The sequence below is a fragment of the Falco punctatus genome (assembly GCF_963210335.1).
Source record: "Falco punctatus genome assembly, chromosome: 7".
Classification (NCBI taxonomy): Eukaryota; Metazoa; Chordata; class Aves; order Falconiformes; family Falconidae; genus Falco; species Falco punctatus.
In genome coordinates, this window is record NC_137587.1 from 20,039,042 (window position 1) to 20,059,532 (window position 20,491).

The following is a 20,491-nucleotide window of genomic DNA, read 5'->3' on the forward strand; positions in this document are numbered from 1 at the left end:
AACCTAGAAGGTGGTATAAATGACTTCCCCAAGGTCAAAAAGAGTGGGTGGGTGTCTACACAAGTGTGTAGTTACGTCTTATGTCTTATGTTAGGTCTACAATCAGACTTCTTTGAGAAGAACATTGAGCTGCAAGGGCAAAATATTTCAACCTAGAGACACTTTCTGCTTTTTTCTGTTGCTCCTGAAAGGCACTTTCAAGATCAGAGAATCACAAACAGAGAAAGCAAGCCAAGCCTGCAATGCTAGGTAGTATTCTACTGCAACATTGCAGTTGTGGATTTAGCTTCACATTCAAGACAAAACATAAAGAGGGATGAAAACAGGTAGAGTGACAGGGAGAAACACAAAGGGCCTTTAAAATTGTTACCCAAACTGAGTTCTCTATATTAGTAAGGCAGGTACAGTAAGAGTGACACCAAGTAAATTGGTTCAACATTTCTGAAGGAAGATACGGTCTCCTGTTTGTTGTAAAAGGAAAATGGCTTTATTTAGTATTGCTCAGAGGTAGCACAGGACTGACCTGCATAGATAACATCCAGGCAGAAAGAATTAATCATAAAATTAGCATTTGTTTCCCAAAACTGGCAGTTGACCACAGAGGCATGCCCATATGCAAGTCCACAAACTTGCAATTTTTTTTTCAGAAGCAGAAGACATTCCTATGAGCTGTGGCACTTGTTTTCTAATTGCTTGACTCTTTCAGCAATAATCTCTGATTATGGATCACACTCTAGCAGTTTGTACCAGCGTAGCACTAGAGTTCCAAGGGAGCAGCCTCATTACTTTGCAGATTGATGCTGCTGCCTTTTGGAAGTGCAGGCAGTACAGTACTGCAAGGCCGGTAGCTGCTGGGCAGACACACTTAAGGATTTCTGCACAAGTCTTACTTTCCTGTCCTGTAGCTAACTTGACCATAACATCAAGATAGTCCCGACCTCCGTTTCAGCTATTTAGCTTTAGGTAGTTTGCTGTTATTTAAAGCTGAAGTCTCAGCAGAAGTTATTTAACGTTTTTTAACATTATTGAGATGTTCTTTATTCCTGCTCTCTTTTCTAGGTGCTAAAGTCATTTAAAGTGCTGCTGGGGGGGGGTTACTGTGACAACTTTTATACCATCGTTGCTCAGTGCTTCACAGGATAGATGTGGTTTGTTGTTTTTTTTTAAATAAGGTAACAATTGTGGCACTCCTGCAGCTTCTAACCTCCCAGTCACCTGCACTGAGACCTGGCTTCTCAAAAGATGCACCAACCCTCAGTTAACTTGCTGCATCAGTGGGCGGGGTCCAGCTTCTTAGAGAGAATATAGAAAAAAAGTAATTGATTCCACTTAAAAAGTCTACCTAATGCTTAGCACAAAAAGGCCAGCACTTGTTTCTGTGTGCTTAAGAGCATTTGTATTGCATGTAACTGCCAGAAAATCTTTCCCTCTGCCTGGTCAAATAGTAGGAATTGAAGATAACCTCACAGATGATAAGTTTAGAATCCTACATTTTTACTACTACTGTTAGGAAAAAAAAAAGTTAAAGGTAACTCTTTGTTACTTTATAATCTAAACCTAAGCCTGCAACCTCCATTTCTATTCTAAAGCCAGAGAACAACTGACTCTGGCTGTTGCATGAGATAGTAAGCAAAGGTTACTCCCTGCATCGGTGTTCTAATTCTGCAGCTAGGAAAGGGTACTGGATGCTTACAAATCTCAATCCTTAAGTGTAATATTCCAGAAATACACATTAGATTGCATCCATAGAGCCATCACGAGGGCAGCTGAAGTATCAGCATTCTAGTCTTGAGGTCTCTCAGCAGCGCTCTTCCCAGGAGACTCATCACTGGGCTCAGCCAGGTACACACTTGAGGTCTGCGCTGCTCAGTCCCACTGGATGCCGAGTAGCTCACAGCTCACATTCCAGAGCTTCTTTGCAGTCTCATCATCCCGACCCCGTGGAGATACATATGCTGGCTGGCAATCACTGCAAGAGGAACACTTTTTACTTTTATTTTTTAAGTCAAAGATTTCCATTTGCATTAGTACACAGATGACTGTCTTAAGGGAGTTGCTTTCTATCAGCTTAACTTCAAGACTAATTGAAGAAGGGTGGAAGACTGTCCAGCAAATGAGCAAGGGTTGGTGCTAAGTCACCTTGAGAAAGCTTTCTTTCCAACTGGCTAGGGAAGAGTCTCTCCCAATGGCACCAAGAACTGGCAAGCAAGTGTAGCTCTATCTGTTGTCTCAACTCTTACAGAAACCTATATATGCTCTACTCTATACTCTTCAGTGTACATTTTCACTAATACCACTAAAAAGGGCTACAAACACTAACCAAGCTTTGTTAGGAGCACCTTTTCTAGCAAACACTATGAAAAAAGCCACTCAGACAGCCCTTCATTCTAAACTATTAATCCCACTATATTGCCATTGCCTGAAAGGCAAAGCTGCCCCAGAATAATACAACTGTAATAACCATGTATGGTTATCCCCTTTTCCATTATCCTCTGAACTGTGGCTCCTTTCTTCTCAGCTCCTGCAATCAGACAGCACTCTCACTGGAATAGAGATCATGTGTTCTCATCTGTAATGCTAGATGCTGCAATAACATGGAATTTTAAGAGAACAGAGGAAATTGCATCTCCCGAGATTTCTATCTAGTCGAGTGTTTTTAGAGCTCCAAGTGCAGAGTCTCTGAAGTTTCTGAAATTACTCTGGCAGACACCACCTGTCTTGCTGGGGCATGTCCATGCTTGTGCTTTATATTCTATTACCTGGAAAGTGAAAAGGAGTTTAGGGTAGTCCAACATAAACTGAGAATTACTGTTGAAGCTCTCAGTTTCCCATCAAGTCCAAAACACCTTTTATGAGTTTAAAATCCACCAAAGTTTTCTGCACTCCAGCACATAAATGCTCTGTTTATATCCTGGGCCAGACATTCAAGGAAGATTAAGGCCTCTATTTATACATTCAAGTCTGATTAAGATGGTAAAAACTCTCAAGTGAAGATCAGTCAAAGTCATTACATGGATTAATCTGGTCACATATCACAAGAGGAAATCTCTGCAAAGACAGAAAGGCTGCAACAGTATCCATGTGGAAAAAAAAAAAAAGACACATTTTCACATTCATTTTTCAAAAAACAGTATTGTTGTACTGCTCTGTGCCTGGCGGGAAGCCGATAGACACTTTTGCATGAATCTGTTCAAATGGCAATCTTCAAATCTAGGGTGATGACTTGGAACTGCTCTGGGCGTTTTTGTAAAGGGAAAAAAGCATGACTATGCAGGGTTCTGGAGTAAGTCAAAGTTGTTAAGAAACAACAGGGTTTGTAGTGCGAGCTACACAAGACACTTTGCAGGACAGAGTGGTAAGCATTCCAGCAGAAGTCCCTCCCAGCTGGTGGGTCTGTCACAGTGGAGAATCAAGTTATTTTGTCACAAGCCAGTCCTGAAGATCTCCCCTCCTAGGTCCCCAGGAGCACAGGCCCCTTCTGTTCCAGTGGCGTAAAACTACAAAGAGAACAAAAGCGGCCTTTCCAGGATTGACTCAACTGACCTCATTAACTAAAGAGCTCTACTGAAAAGTGATTTGCCCAAATCTCAGGCAGAGCAGGATTAGAGCTCTGAGCACATGACAGCCATTCCTGCACTTTGAGTAGAGTGTTATTCCTAGCACTGCGGGACCTGCTGTTGTGTGATGTGTTGCACAGGTCAGGGATTTCTTCTAACACTCTATCCGCTGCTACAGACCTGGAAGGGGTAATGCTGTAGTATTTGTCACCCTCAATCTTATCAGCCAGCCTGTTACCCAGTCCCTTCTTAATGAAGAATGACAGTAAGTCATTTTCCCCAGCCAGCAAGGTTGCCTTCCACAGTACATCACTCCATCAGCTTGCACCCACCTGAAATACTGTCCTGTCACAGAGTCTAGCTCCTCTGCTACTGCACAGTAGACACTGGTCTGAGCTCCTTCCCAAGGTGTCTTCAAGAAGAATGAGAATATCTTCCACAGCCACGTCATTACAAATGAGTGCCGGACCAGCTCAGAATGGACAGAACCAGGATGGAGAGCATTTGCTGTAACTTTAGTGCCTATGGCAAAAGAAAGGAGTCCAGGACAAATCTGCATGCATCAAACTGCCTTTAAAAGATAGGGTAATGCGCTCAATTCTACCTGTGGATATTCCACAGCTTAAAGGAGGAGTTCAGGCATAGATACAGAGAGAGTAAGTGGAGTTCTCTGTAGTAGCAGTAGTCGTCCATCTTGCTGGATGCGACAGATGCACTCAACCCCTTGGTACAGGCTCCAAAGGAGGTAAAGGCCTGTGCTGTAGCCAGGCCAAGAACTCCTCTAGGAAACACACGAAGAGGCAGAGTGACACAGCATTGATGCATATAAGCTTGTAACGCTGATCATGCAGTTAACACATGAATAGCAAGTGGCTTTTCCAAGAATAATTTATCAAGGAACAAAGTTGTGGGTACGAGGAGTCTCACGCACACCTTCCCATTGTACACTATTTGACTTTGCACCAACCACTTTATTCCAGAAATCTGACAGCCTAAGCGAGCCACCTTTGAGCCCTCCCCTGCTAGGCAGCGTGGCTGTATGGTGGCCGTCTCCCCTTGAGCTGGGATGCCTCTCCAGGTTGCTCCTTAAAGCAGAGAGGCCTTTTACCAACAGCAGATCTTTGGATGAGCCCAATTTGAATTCTCCCTGAATTGCAACTGGATGGCAAGCCAAGTGACTCTTCCCCTTGAGCAGGGGTGCCTCTCAAGGTTTGAGTTTCCTCACCCGAGACTAAGAGATCCTTCCTTACCTAAGGCAGAGAGACCCCTTGCTCACAACAGATCCTCAGTAAGTGACCGATAACATGCTGAATTAATAGTAATGAAACATTCCTAATCCATGTAGCTATCTATACAAAGTTCATAATAATTGAGTAATTCTATCAGACATAAACCCTTGTCCAAATCTGAGACCAAGATTGGATCTAGCTGCACTCAGGCTCCATAATGAGTTTAGAAAGTAAGGGGGTCCACTCTGAACCTCATGACTCAACAGGAGGGTCTTCCTTACCCTTTGCATCTCCAGTCTCTGTATGAATCATTCTAACTTGATTCTATCTCAATTTTCCTTCCTATGTTTCTTCCACGTAGTAAGTATTAGAGTGAACTTTGCCATCAAACTTTGTTAAGTTGTACTGTTACAACATCATATTAAACCACTTCTGCTATTGCCTTTGACAGTGACTCTTTAAGTGATCAAAATCACATGTCTGTAAGACTGGAGCATTCCCTGCTCCCTTCCAGATACTGCAGTCACTACATGCCTTCTGCAAAGCAATGTGCTAGGAGGGCCTGGGTGCTAAAACAGCAGCAGTTTCCATCAGATTTTTGAGAACACCAGCTTCTTTTGATTTATTGTAATACTAATTCCCTAAAGACGACACTGCTTCTGTTTTAGTAAGATAAATACTAAGTTTAGAAAAAGGACTGAATGCCATGGCTGTGACAGACGTTGCGACTTATGTACTGTCTAGTCCTATGCTTCTGTTCTACCATCAACATTTAAGGCTGCTGAGTATGCATTAGCTTTACTATCGGAGACTGCAACTGTAGTTCAGCTCCTTCTGTTTTTTTCAGCTTCCACCCACATACCACGGTTGTTTGTGTGGATGCAGCTAATTTTTGACAAGCACCACAGAAAAATGAAATACATTCAACTGTGCCAAGCTACTAAACTTCTCTGCCCTGTTGTTGTAAAGACAGTTAGTGTTTTAAGTCTCCTAGTTCCACAGACAAGGTATTTTCTTCCTGTAAAAAGCTATCAGTGACCCTTGCCTCATGCCATTTCATTTCCGCACAGCCAATTTCCAGATATTTCTTCAATCCACTCTCCTCATCCATGATGCTCAAAAGCCAATGGAAAAACACTCTACTCCCCTCTGGGACTTGCCTTGCAGCCGCCTTGCCAGCTCCCGGGTGAAGAGCACGTTAGCCAATTTGCTGTGACAGTAGGCGAGGCCACGATTGTAGCTCTTCTCACCGTGGAGATCATGGAATCTGATTCGGCCTCCGTGATGGGCCAGTGAGGACACATTCACTATGCGTGCTGGGGCAGACTGCTTCAGACGCTCCAGCAACAGGAATGTCAAGAGAAAATGACCTAGGGGTGAGAAGAAACATCATCCTTCTCTGAAGCATTCCCCTGCTGGAATTTCAAAGTACTTACAACATATTACTTATGTGTTACACGTTATACAACATGTATCTTGTAATGTGTTACTGCTGTCCTCATTTCATAAGTCCTGGGAAAAAAAGACACACCCCCCACGCACACACCCCCGCCTCCAGAATCAACAGCTAAACTTTTTTGGGGCCATTAAGTTCTGCTCCTCAGCTTCAAAAAGCTGAAGCTGTCATGCACTTCAAATGTCCCAGGTAGTATGTACAGATACTTAAACTGGGTCCATGATAAGCAAATACATGACATTGCATCCCCAGAACTCAAACTCTGGCCTTCCATTCTTCTCCAAGAAGGAAGAATGAGGAAGAGAAAATCTGAAAGCCAGATTTTCCTCTGGCATTTTACCACAGATATTGAAAGCAAACATGACTCCACTGGCCTTACCGAGATGATTGACTCCCAGGTGCATCTCAAAGCCATCAGCAGTCTTGGAGTAAGGGCATAACATAACCCCAGCATTATTAATGAGAATATGGAGTTCCTTCTCCTCTGCAAGAATCAAAAGACATCCTTAAACAGGGAAAAAGATATTGAAGACAGACAAGAAGACGGCAGAAGTCAGTCAAAAAAACCCACGCCTGAGTTGCGGCCACATTGCCTCAATAAAATAAGGGTAAGACTCCTACCACAAACTAGCTCATGGCCTCTGACAAGCTCCCACTGTGAACCACAGTACCCAACACGGCACAGGGATATACAGGTCAGGGATTTGGCATTTGCTAGAAGAGCAGTGAGCAGTCCTTGGTAAAATATTCACAATGAAAAGAAGGATCTAGAGACTGTACCTGCTAGAAATTTCTCAGCAAATTCCCGGATGGACTTCGTATCAGCCAAGTCCAGTTTTTTCACAATCACTTGCTGGTTCCCTGTCTCAGCTCGGATTTCACGGGCTGCAGCTTCTGCCTTCGCTATGTCTCTGCAAGCAATAATCACCCTTGCACCTGTAAGGGGGGCAAAAAAAGCAGGAACAGAAACTGAGACCACTGAAACTGACTGGATGATCAAGGCTATGACAATCAGGCTAAGTACAGTGTTTACAAACAACATTGTTTCTTTAAAGAACTGCCATCAGTCAGGGGAGCAGTTTCAAAGCCTTTCCTACTATGTTCTTAGCTCTGATCCAGCCCAAAGCTGTTTTCAGACCAGGAAAATGCACATCTGAAGTGCCTCTGTCCAGGTCCTCCCCAGTCAGGAGCGTGTACCACTATAACGGGAACACTGAGCAAGGAGTGCACGAAGGTACTTGGATTTTAGCCAGAGTAATTTCTAAACGGATTGTGAACAGGTAGTTTAATCTCCTTACCGGTTACCCCAAAAGCATTTAAAACAAATCAGCCTGAAACATGAACAACTAAAGCACGCAGCAGTGGACCTATGGCATTTCCCAGCTCCATAGAAGCAGAACCCAGCAGTACTGGGAATTCCCCCAGTCCGATCAAAACAGTCGCAGTGCAGAATGCTTTCATGTCACAAGGCACATTTTGGAGTTCAAGCAATGAAACCAAATGAGAACCCGGGGACTTGCACCTCAGTGGTTACAGCCTCTGGAGGAAGAACACTTGGGTTCCTAAGAAGTAACTTTGGAAGCCGGTAAGCCTAAAGCGCGCCTGCCTTAGACCCAGAAAAGGGACTGACACACGGCCAGCCGCACGGGGATGCCTGCTGACCGAGGCCGGCGACTTGCCTCTTCGGGCGAGGTCCCTGGCCGTCTCCTTTCCGATGCCCGTGTTGGCTCCTGTGATGATCGCCACCTTCCCCTCCAGCTTCGCCGTCGACTTGCACAGCCCTCCGGCGACATATCTCCTGCAAGAGAGGCCAGCAGCTCGCACGGGCCGCGGCACCCGCAGGGGGCTGGGCCGAGCACCCAGAGCCCCCGGGTTTCGCCTCAGCGGTCGGGCTAACGGCTGCGCTCCGGGCCCCGGGGACTCACGGGCGCCGCGACCTGAAGCGGTTGATCACGGTCGTGCCGTGACCGAGCCGCCGGGAGCCCACCCCCCAAACCCCCGCTCCACCGACACCGGCCCGCACCCACCGGACCGGCCCGCGCGTCAAGTGGGGCCACGGCTCCCATTGGCTGCCGCCGCCAACTCCGGAGCCTCGGCCAATGGGCTCCGCCGCGGCGCCGTGAGGAGAACGCGGGCCCCGCCCCCGGGCACCCCGGCCGCCCCTCCGGCAGCCCCACCGGTGCGGCGGGCCGGGGCAGCCCCGGGAGCGAGTCCCGGGCGGCCGGAGACTGCGGGACCCGCCGGTGCCATGGCTGAGCCGAGCCACAGGAGCGCCCCGGCTCCTGCCGCCAGCGCGTCACCGGTACTGAGGCGCCGGAGAAGCGCCGATAGCGCCCTGCCCCAGCACGGGCCAGAGAAAGGAGCCCGCTTCACTCGCGCTCCCGCGAAACAAACGGGCGGGCAGGGCTGGCCGCCGTGAGGCGCGGCGCAGCCGGCACCGACCGCCCGCACCCACCGCTCCGCGGGACGGAGGCCGCCGCCGCCGCCCGTACACACGCGCACAAGGCCAGCGCCGCGCTCGGTAACACGCACCTGACGTAGGGCGCTGCCACGAGCAGCAGGACGGGGACGGAGACGGCGGCCCCCAGCGCAGCTCCCCAGCAGGTGAGCATCCCCGCCGCCCGCTCCATGCGTACTGCCGCCGCTCGGCGCCGCCTGCCCCGCCCCGCCCCGCCCGCACCTGGCGCGCCTGCGCGGCGCCCCCGCCCCGCTCGGGTGCGGCCCCGCTGCTGCACAGTGCGCCCGCCGGGCACCCGCTCCGCGCCCGTCAGCAGCGGTGGCCGCAGCTGTACTGGTGGCGTTTTCCCCGGGCAGCGGGCGGCCCTGAGCTGCGTCTCTCGGGACAGCCCGGAACTGCCGCTGGAACGGCACTTGCCAGTGACTCGGTCGAGAAGCCTCCTCGGAAGCCCGGCGGCTGCATGGAAATAAAGTCGGAATAAATTTTCATAACCGCCCCACAAACCGTGTGACGTTAACCCCGGCAAAACGTGACATGCTGTGCCTGCGCACGGAGGCGCGGGCTGGGGGCTGGGTCACGCGCGGCGGCGGGCTCGGCCGTGCTCGCCCCCGCCTGCACCGGAGAGCGCCCGCAACGCGGGACCGCGGCCCCGCAGCGCCGCCCGCTGCACCCCCCGCCCGCGGAGGTCGTGCGCGGGGCAGGAGACTACAGCTCCCAGCAGGCAGTGCGCGCCGCGAGGAGGCCCCCCTACGCGGCAGCCCGGGCAGCGCCTGACGCGCCTTGCCGCCGGTCACCGCCAGCCCTGCCGCAACGCGAGCGGCGGCGCGCTACCGGGGGAGCTAGGCCCGCTGGGCTGCCCGCGTTGCCGCCGCCGCGGGGGGGCTTGGGACGGGGGTGCGGCGTGCCGGGCGCCCGGCGGCGCGGGGGGAGCCGCGGGCCGCCGCCGATGGCGGAAGTGCCTGGCGGGGGAGCGGCGGCGCGGCGCGGCGCGTAGCCGAGGGGGCCGGGGGAGGCGGTGGCTGTCGCCGAGCGCGGCGGGCCGCGGCTCCCTGCCATGGCGGGCCGCGGCGCCGGCTCCTCAGAGCACCTGGAGCGGCTGCACGAAATCTTCCGGGGACTGCACGGAGAGCTGCGGAGCGTCCCCGAGCGGCTGCGGGGCAGCGCGGCCGGTGAGGCGGGGGCGGGCGGCGGCCGCCCCTGGTTGCTCGGGGAAGGGCGCAGCGGTGGCGGGACGGGGCGCGGGGCTCCGCCGGGCGCGGGGGCTGAGCCGCCTCTGCTTGTCGGTGGGGCCGAGCCCGCTGGCCCTCCGCCCCGCCGGGGCAGCTGGGCCGCCGCTCGGGGCTTCCCTGCCGGCGGCCTCGCGTAGCCGGCGCTTGCCCTGGCGCCGCTGCAGCGCCGTTTGGGCGTTTGTGCCGCCGTAGATAAACCTGATTTTACAGCCGGCAGGGCAGAAGCCCTTTAGGAGAGTCTGTGCCTGGGGAGGGGGTCGGCCGAGGCGCTGGCAGGCGTTCAGTGCATCCCTGTCGGTAGCGCCTTCTCGGAGGGGGCGGGCGGCTTTGCTCGGTCTGGCGTCGCTGCGTGTACTTTTCCAGGTGCCGCTATATTCTGGCAGCTTTGCTCTTGAGCGTTAGGCCTGGCCCCCAGATCTGCAGGCAGCGAGGCTGGTGTGTCACTTTACGTCCTCCGGAGCAGCAACTCTTGTCTGGCAAACTTCAGCTCCGTAGCCAAGCGCTGCGGTGCTGGGCTTTCCGCTTCAGTCTCACCTCTGAGGAGGAGTTGTTATTTGGATGCTATTTTATGCTGCTTCTATGCGAACTGTCTAAATCGCAGTGCTTTGGCTTGTTTTGACGTTGTTGACTCTTGGTTAAAATCTCATCAGCAGAAATAAAAGCACTTCTCATTATCACAACTGTCCACAAGCGTTTGTAGACTTACTAGAGAAGATATGCATTTTAAATGACTGTTTTAAAAGTCTGGTTTGCACACTACCTACTCCTAGACTAGCAAAAAAACTATCAAGTTAATACAAAGTTATAGTAGAAGCAAAACCTAATTTTGTGAGTATTCTTTATACTGTACCGGTGGGTAAAACACTGACAGAACAGTTCTCTGTAGGACTTGGCAATGTGCTTCTAATTCAGTTCTTAATACTTGGCAGTATTCTGAGAACTGGAAAGGGAAGTGATCTGACAAGGACAGTTTCACCAATGTCACAGAATCTCTTAGATTAAATGCTTCTTTCATATGTGAAACATGATACATTGTTGAACCCAACCTCAGCTTGGGTTTTGTACCAGAAGGAGTTGGGGCTGTCAGCCGCGTTCTGCTGCGGTCTGGTAATTATCCCGGAATTTATCAAATTTCTGTGTCTAGGTGTAAAATCATACAAATGGTTTGTGCAGAATATACCAGCCTGTACTAGATAACACAGACTACGAAAAGCTGAATGTTCTGTTTCTTACCTGGCTTTCTATTTAATAATGAGTAAAATTCAGGGTTGCAGTCCTTGTCATCAGTGTTTCCAGAAAGTTTGGTTCAAGAAAGATGTTCAGACCTGCATATGGCAACTTTCAAAGCTGAGTTAATTTCACTAGAGGTCAACAAGAATAAAAAGCATAAAAGAAGAAACACCCTTTCTTGTAGGAAATCCTTATTTCCTTGTAGAAGGGAGAGTGGTTGGTTTCTTGGTAAAGCTTTGTCAGGTCTCCATGGAACTCGGATGGTCTTGAGCAATGAATTCTTGACAATGAATTCTGAGCAATGGGCTTAAATGGCATATTTACAGGCAGTGATTTTTGCAATGCTTGTAGGTTTTCGTTTGTTGGGGTTTTTTTCAATCGATTATAAGTAATTGCAAACTGATTTTTCAGACATGCTACAAAATTTTATGTAACTCTCCTGTTCTTTAAATTTGTTGCTGCAAAAATCCTGGTAATATTTTTGGAAAGCATTTCTAAGAGAGTTTAAGTCAAGTCAGGAATTGGTTTATCTGGTAGCGGTGTTCCACTCTCCTAATGTGCTTTGTTTGATTCTTGTACTTGTGGGGAAGGGAGTTGTATCTTTATTTTTCGAGTTATCTGATCCTGAAAATTTCAGGAGGCAATAAAAGATACCTCGCATACTTTTTTTTAGATGATTGGCATACTCCCAAACTCCCAACAACAGAATCTGTAGTCCTTGGGACATCTTTGAGGGACAGAGATTTAGAAATGCTGTTTTACTCTGTATAAACAAGATAACAAATTCATACCTCTAAAACCAAGATTTTTCATTCCAAATTTGTAAGAAGGCATTTTAAACAGCCTGGATCAGTTTCAGATATAGATACTTTCCTCTAAATTAATTCAGTTAGCTGTACTTTTCAACTGAATCTATTTCTTACTGGAAATAAATCAGTTTAATGTTGATGAGCATGTGGATAATGTTACTGTGGCTTTTTATGTTTTACTATTACTGTACTAAAAATATTGTCGCATAAGTCACACTTTAATCTGGAGTGATATGAATTAAACTGCTCAATATATTCTGGGATTTCTGTTAGGCCCGATCCAGTATAATGCTTTCAAGCCACATTACCTATAGGCAAGAAAGTCTCAAGCCATTGCTGCTTGACTTTTGGAAACTAGTATTTCTTTAACTGCTCGTTCATCAGTGCAATGTCTTACTCCACTCGGGGGACATAAAGAAGGTAAAATGCTGCTTTGTCAGCCAAGTTTTGATCAGTTTGAGACAGCAGCTATTTTAAGAGGGTGTTACTTAAATCAGATTAGTGAAATGACCTGTATGAAAGAAAATACTGACTTTTGAAGGCTGTTTTGCTGCAGTTCCGCTTGTAACATGTCCGCTTGTAACACAGCTATGCAAATAATTGCATCAGCATAAATGTGTGTGGTGGTAAATCGTGGAAGAAGTTGAGGAGAGTGTGTTTAGGAACCCCGTAAATCAGCATTTCCTCCTGAATAAACTGACATGTGATACCAGCTGATATCCTGATACCCGCTAGTGTGTAATGCATTAACAGTCATAATATAGCTTAGTCTGTAATAATTCTGTGTACTGCTTGAGAGCATAGCTTCTTGTTAGATGATGGTTTTCGATTCTGTCTTAAGTTCTCAACAGTTCAATTTTGGGGGCTTAATATGAGTTTTAACTGAAAAGGAGATCCTACAGCTTAGGCATGTTGTGTACATGAGAGGCACTATATATATATATGTATTTTGATCACTTCCATTTTTTTTCCTAGTCTCTGTTGAGAACTCAGTGGAATAGAACTGCTTCTTTTGCAGAGGACCATATTTACAAAAAAGTATTATGAAGTCTGATTTTTTTAGACTTTTTTTTGTCATTTTGCAATGATGCTTTCATAATGTTGTCTTTAAGTTTAATCACATTAGAGAAGTTTTACCAAGATGACTGACTGCATTTTTTACTAGCTAAAAATTTAAGACTGCATTATTCTCTCCTGAGAGAGGTGAATTAGGCTAGTGCATATTTATCAGGCCTCTGACAGAAGTTTGTTTAATTCACACTACGAGACTCCTCTTGTGGTCATCTTCAGAGCTTTTGCAAAAGCTTATAAAACATGTATTTTGGCTCCATTGAGGTACGGGGAGTTTCAGAATTATACTTCCACTGATTGTGGGTATTAGAGATGTATGATCATTTCTTAACATATGCAAAATACATGTCTTAAGGTTTTGTTTAAAAATAGAGTAACAGTGAAACCCATTCTTTGGCCTCCAAAGCCCTAGATGCAGGTATCTTAGCAAATGACTGTCACAAACAACTAAAATACATAGCTTTATTGGCTGATTCAAACAACTGATGTCATTCCAGAAGAGGAAAGCATTTGGGCATTAATCCGTGAACCTGAGGTGATGATGTGATGGCACCTAATCTAGAGTACTCTATAGAATACTTACCCTGTTTACCTAGTTACTTTAGGACCACAAGAATGCAGAGCGCCCTGTCTGCCAGGAACTTCAGGGCTCACTTGGAAGATGTAGATTGACCTGATTTTCTGTTCAAATCGATAGTATAGTTTCAGCCTTCAGTGATCTTGCCAAATGGATGCAAAAAAAAAATAAAATTATGAGCCGTTTACCAGCATGTCCTCTTTCATGTTATGTGTTTATCAACACGTAATTTTGTCAGTGGAGACTGGAGGATAATAGGTCAGAAAAATATTTCAGGTTTGAAAAATGAGTTCTTTTGTCTCTCAGAGGTAGTGGCCAGCATTTGGAAGGGTGGTTTCTGCTGTCTCCCTGTACCCCCTTTTGAAAAGTTGTCATAAGAACAGGCTGTTCCTGTTTGTGGTAGATTTTGATGTGGCATTTGTGTAATCAGCCATCTGTGGCAGCTTCCTTGTCTGTAATGGATTGAGTTGAAGTTCTATTGTTCTCTGTGTAGTTTGACATTGACATGCTGCTTTTTCTTTCACAGAGGAGAAGAAAAAACTAATTCGAGAATATGATGAGAAACAGCGTGAAGCAAATGAAACGGTAAACATAAGTCTAGGCTTCTGGCCTTTCTGACTGGTTGAAATTTGCTTAAAAAGGCTATTACCTTTCTTTATGGATCCTGTTCTGGCAAGCAGATATATTTTTTTAATACTTTATTTTTAATTGATCTGATAGTTGTGTCTGTGTTTGTCTAGGCTTTTGTGGGTGTATATATGTACACACACATACAGATATACACAAATACTCTTACATGTGGGAGGTGGTTGGGTTGGGTTTGTTTGGTTTTTTTTCTTGAGTGCTCACTTTGGCCATTGCCTTCCCACTGTTGAACAAAGGAGAATGACAGAGGTGCAATTAAAGTTGCTAGAGATTGTAGAGAGGGCTTGTAGACAATCTGCTGCTGCTTTGCCCTGACCCTCTGCGTCTTTTTTCATGTTGCTCTTTGACCCATCTGATCTTTCTATAGTAGTCTGACGGTTAAATATTAGGAACCTTGAATATTTGAAACCTCTATTGTATCGGCTTCCTGGACAGCAGGTGATGTGGAACAGCACAAAAAAACCCTGTGTGACTTTCTAATATCTTTTTAAGCAAGACGTTATGGATTGAGCTGTCTTTTCATATTAATGTGACATTTGTTAGGATGTTTGAGTCAAAGCTGTATTCTTCTGACTTACTGGGGTTTATTGACAGATACCTGTGTAGGTGATATATGAGATGTAGAGCTCATATTGGCAGAGAGCTCATATTGGCAGACAGCTTTAAGCATTGTAAATTTGTAACAACTGTCGCTAAAAGCTGATGTGAAAATTCATGCATCCAGAATCTCAGTGTTTACAAATCCTAACTCCAGTTGTCATGCCAGGATAATTCAGAGTGTGAATTTAGTGGCATGCCTACCTATGCAATAGATCTCTATTGCATAGATATGATGAGAAGCTGATACCTATCCTATAAATGCTTAAACTATGTGAAACTGAGAACTGCAGATTCTGAAGTTATAGAGTGACGTTTCAGGATAAATCAAGCATTTAATCCTAGCAGTTAATTTTTGTTTCTAATCTTTTTTTTGAGGCGTTGTGTATCTGAAAATCCATGGAGGTTGAACAGCATTTGCAGAATGGTATACATGATACTAGATGAGGTGTATAGGTTTTGGGGTTAATCCCCCTTGCCCAATCGCATGAAAACTTACAAATCCCTTCATCTGGCGGTGAGTTTTGAATATAGCTGCTGATGAGAATAGATTTGGTACTTTAAAAAATAAATACATTTTCTTTCATTCATTAAAGCTGCGGGAAATGGAGGAAGAACTGAAGTATGCTCCCCTGACTTTCCGCAACCAAATGATGAGCAAAATCCGAGCGTACAGGAGAGACCTCTCCATATTCCAGAGAGAGATGAGAAGCACAGATTTGGGATTGGGCCCTGGAAGTCAAGGCGATATAAAATATGGAATCTTCTCCACAGAAAATGAACAGAGTGTGAGAATTAGATATAAATTTTGTTTAACGTTGCTGTGATTAATATTCCAGATTTACTGTTTACAGTGTTTCTACTTTAATCCACTTAGCCTCTGTGCTTGTGTAACTCCCTGTGTATCTCTCTGCACGTAACATGAATATCTCAGGGAGGAGAAGGAACACTTGGAACTCAAAAGAAAAGCTTTTCTGTTCTAAAACAAAGATATGAGTATAATCAAAATGGAACTCCTTGAATGCCATGCGGTTAGTAACTTACACAACATTCTGTACTGAAATGCTTTGTTTAATCATGCTCCTGCAGTAGTGAAAACAAAAGTGATGCTACTGACTGAGAAGAAAGGCCAACTGATCTAGTTTTAGGATCCAAAACTAGCAAAGAGTGAGAGTCATGCTCTGTATAGGTACCTTGGTGGAATTCTCTTAAGCAATCTCAGTGTAAATAATTCCAAGAAAACGTAAGTCATCTTCTAGCACTTGTTCACTATGGGTGTGCTGCTGCAGTGCAAGAAATACACCAGTGTCTTTGTTTACCAGATAATCTTAGATACAGCTGAGCTAATGAGACTGAATCTGCTTATCTTCAAAATGCTGTCGTCTGTACAGGAAGTTCACGGAGGTGGCCTTTTGGTTTGTCTGCCTTAGATAAGGCAGGTTTGAGAGAGGCTCTTTCCTTAGTGTCTTGTTCTGCAGTAGCTTTGTAAATTTTTGCATTTGATTCCTTTTGATTGGTTCCTCTAAAACCTGAGAGCAGGGTAGTAGATTAGACTTTCTGAAGCCTAAGAAAATACTTTATTTTGAGCTACTTTTGACCCCAAGATCAGCAAACATTTTTATCCTCTAGCCGAATCTACTTATCCTCTAGCCGAATCTACTGACATGAAAAGAGGATCTTTGTTACTTAGCAGTCCAATAGTGCTGTTTGTTCCTAATCCTTTTGACTGAAACTCTCAATGATTTTCCTGACAACCAGTTGTGAAGTCACAAATAAGACTGAATTTAGCTCGGAATGGAAGGAAAAGTTAGCATCTGGAAAGCAAAAATACTATTTTCATGTAAATAGTCTTTGAAGGAAAAGTAAATTGTTACAAAGACAGCTTTTTGTAACTGTTTTAACTCTTAGCTGTGTGTTCTTTTTTAAGGTTTAACCAGATTTGGCTGTAACCTTACAATGTGAACAAGAACTCTTTCAAAATTAACTAAGCTATATCAATTAACATAAGAAGCATGTACAGCTAATACAAATGGATGGTCTGTGGAGTCATGTCCTAACTTTTTAATATGTCGGAAGCCTAATACCCCTGTCTTTGTGCTTAATAGTTAAGCATACATTATTTTTCAGACTAATCTGCAGTCACAGAGGGTGCTACTTCTCCAGGGAACAGACAGCCTGAACCGAGCCAGCCAGAGCATTGAGCGGTCGCACCGAATTGCTGCTGAAACAGATCAGATTGGCACGGATATAATTGAAGAACTTGGGGAGCAGCGGGAGCAATTGGAACGCACCAAGAGCAGAGTAAGCAGAGAAACTGTGGGCATTGTATTGAAACAACCTGGTATTAGCTTAGTGGGAACTGTATGCCAGTAACTACTCTCAGAGACCTCCCTAGACGCAGCAATCGATGTTTCCACAGACCACATCCAGGCTGCCGTGTTTCTGTGCTGTGCTCCTAATGTAGAAGGGCCCAAAGCATGACGGCCAAATGTCTGCTGCTGTGTCTGTGCAAGATTGGGTACTAGACCTATGAACCTGCTAAAAAAGAATAGCGTTACTGAAAAAATTAGAGATTTAAACAAATGCTAAGAAGTTGCCCACCACTAGATTACCAGTACAGGTTCAGATTTGGGAGGCAGTTAGCAAGTTTTTCTCAAGAAAGGAAATTTAGTAGAAGCTTAATCGCTTAATTACTAACCTTCCAGTATTTGTAGGGAGGGAGAAAGTGTCAGACAAGATGCCTGTTTCTCATCCTTGGGTCAAGAAGCTCTGCTTCTACTGCAGAAGCTTTAAAAAGTATTAATTCGTTTTACACAGGCAAAACGGAGAATTCAAGTTTTAAAGTAACAAACTGATAGGATTTTCTGTGTGTACAAGGGATCCTGAGTGTAAAGGTTTTAGGTTAGTGACTTGCAGGGGGATGCTGAATTTGGCAAGTAAGCACGTTCAGCCAAAACAAAAAGCATACCCCTTTTCTTGGTAGTTACCTCTACTCATTGCAACAAAGCCCATAGCTTTTTCATTTAAGTAGTTTATTTATTTCAGTCAGAATTTTATTTGCCCTGTGCCCAGATTTGGGTTGGAGAGCAGGAAAGGAAATGTTATCTTAAGATTTGTAGGCGTAGTATTTGTCTGTTCTTTTTCTAGTAGAAAGTATTACAGTCGTTCAAGCGTGTCAGTCTATCAACAGATGGTTCATGAAGCTGTGACTTTTATTGTGAGCCTTTTAGGCATTGTATCACTGAACAGTATTAACCACGCATTCCCAGTAGAAACAGACTTTTTTCTTGCTTCATCTTTCATAGAAAAGATTGGAAATCTAGTATGCTTTGAATGGACTTAGTAGTTTTCTTCCCAGCTTTGTCCAGTCCATCTCAGTGCAAAGTAATGTATTACAGGGCCAGTTTTGCAGCTGAGGGCAATAGCTTGAACTACAGAGGAACTGTGCAGGCAGGCATCTGTGATGTTAAGTGACCTGGGTTACCTTTCACTGACCTTGAATGTTTGGAACTGGAGTAATGAAATCTTACCTGGAGACCTCCAGTGGCCATATGTCATGAATCCTCACTCTGTGAGACAACAGCTTTTTTTAGTTGTCCATACCCTCAATTATGTGCTGTGTAATAGCTGACCAAGAAGTACCTGACAGTTCATTTCTGAGCATTATGAAGCTGAAATGGAGCATCTGTTAACAGTTCAGAGCTCACATCCACTGGGTCGGTTAGACCTGTCAGTGCAATGTGGTTCTTTCTTGGCTAGAAATTGAACAGCATTTCAAACAGTTCCAGACATACGCTGGGGAGAACACGAAGGTATCATTTTCCTCTGGTGTCAACAACAAGTATAATGAAATGAAATTTAATGAAAAGAACTAATACCAAGTTTCTGGTATTGGTAGATTAAATAAAGGGGCAGAAAGTGGTCCTAAATTGCATATCTTTTTATCTAAGGGAAAGTGTACATTGAAGTCTTATTTCCTTCTTAGAAAGGAGACAATGCTTCCAGCTGGTACTGTGTGTAGAGAACAATGATGTCTCTGAATTTTGAGAAAATATAGCCTCAGTCCCTTTATTAATTACAACATTTCAACACCAGCTACTTCCAGGTACATCTTACAGAATTGCTGCATACTTGTTCAACTGACAAATAACTTTTGTTGCTTCTTAGTTGGTGAATACAAGTGAAAATTTGAGCAAGAGTCGCAAGATTCTACGTTCTATGTCCAGGAGGTGAGTGGCATGACTGATGTAGAACAGCACTTGGCAGGTAGCATTGTTGCCTGCTGGTTTCAGGTAAAAAAATAGAGTGTCAGCTGAAACTGTTAGGGAATGTGTAAACATGCCTATGGGCAAAAGCCAATTTGTGTTTTCTCCTCTCTGGTTATGTATTTAATGGAGTGCAGGTAGTTGAACTCTGCTGAACATGTACTGCTTATTTAGGGTAACATGCAGTCTTTAACCATCCTGTATGATAAATTGTGGAAGGACATAAGCAAGTTACAGCAGATTGCTGGTGGTAACTTTAGACAGCATGTTACTCAGGTTGGAAAAAGCTGTGCCATACATCACTGCAGCATTAAGTGATTTAGATGTCCGATGACACAGACAGATCTCTATTTATCCCGTATTAATGTCCTAGAGTAGCTAGACTGTCATATGAGAAGCCCTGAGCCTGACCATACACTGTGTTTTGGTGACTAAAGTAAATGTGTATTTGGTTTCTTAACTATATGGTTTACTTATCCTTATAAACCTGTTCATGGAGTGTATTTCCAGTAGGTCCTTCTAGCCTAACACTCTTTCCTTTATCGTAATTTCCTTTAGCAATAGGTGTAGCCATGTAATTTTCATTAGAAGTACATTATTATTTTGAGATTTTACAGTTTTACTTCAGCTACGTAGTTCCAAGTAAAAGCACCACAGTGTGGATTTTAGTACAGGAGTTCAGCTGGTGCTTTCCCATTGCTTAATTGAATGAGTAGGCATGTATAGAGCAGAATGATCTGCCTTATGTGGGGTGGGGGAAGAGGAACAGAAATGCTACTGTTGAAGTAGAAGATTTAAGCAGAATTTCCAGGAAAACCTGAGTAGGAAACTACTGATTTTGTCTTTTCCTGCTTGTTAAGAGCTATTCCAGTAGCCCTTGTGTGGTATAGCTGAAACAGGGAGTACACTTAGGGAAGGTAAAATGGTGACCAAATTATCTAGAATCTGCTTTCATAACCAAGGGGAAAAGAAGCTATCTTGGATTTTTTTTTTGTTTTTGTTTTTTTTTTTAAACTCTAGAGTAACCACTAATAAATTGTTGCTGTCAATTATCATCATCCTGGAACTAGCCATCCTGGGAGGTGTGGTCTACTACAAGTTCTTCCGCAGCAGATGAATCTTTGTGACTCAGATGAACTTTTTCACCATTGAGGAACCAGATGAGCTGTTTGTTCCCTCTGACTGTCTGATGATTGAGCTGTCTCCTGAGACAGCATGTTCAGCTGAAACTGTACTGACACTAGAAAGACAGAGAATGGAAGTAAAAGGAAAATGCAGAGACAGACTTGAACTACTGGTAAGATTAATAAGGAGGTAATAAATATTTTATCGTCTTGATTTGTATATATTTAACTGAACAAATAAATC

General features: G+C 45.0%; 2 protein-coding genes across 2 annotated transcripts; one reads left to right on the forward strand and one right to left on the reverse strand.

Annotated features, from left to right (window-relative positions):
- Positions 1-464: 464 nt before the first annotated feature.
- Positions 465-9,012, reverse strand: LOC308067516 (retinol dehydrogenase 12-like). Its single transcript, XM_080396475.1, has 7 exons — positions 8,775-9,012; positions 7,922-8,040; positions 7,023-7,178; positions 6,622-6,726; positions 5,947-6,156; positions 3,890-4,079; positions 465-1,969 (listed from the first exon to the last, which is right to left on the reverse strand). Exons 1-7 carry the CDS (start codon positions 8,870-8,872, stop codon positions 1,867-1,869), a joined length of 981 nt encoding a protein of 326 aa, XP_080252601.1. The 5' UTR covers positions 8,873-9,012; the 3' UTR covers positions 465-1,866.
- Positions 9,013-9,602: 590 nt separating this feature from the next.
- Positions 9,603-20,458, forward strand: VTI1B (vesicle transport through interaction with t-SNAREs 1B). The gene is made up of 6 exons (XM_080396478.1): positions 9,603-9,869; positions 14,143-14,201; positions 15,455-15,646; positions 16,986-17,159; positions 19,026-19,087; positions 20,144-20,458. Exons 1-6 carry the CDS (start codon positions 9,755-9,757, stop codon positions 20,238-20,240), a joined length of 699 nt encoding a protein of 232 aa, XP_080252604.1. The 5' UTR covers positions 9,603-9,754; the 3' UTR covers positions 20,241-20,458.
- Positions 20,459-20,491: the final 33 nt, after the last annotated feature.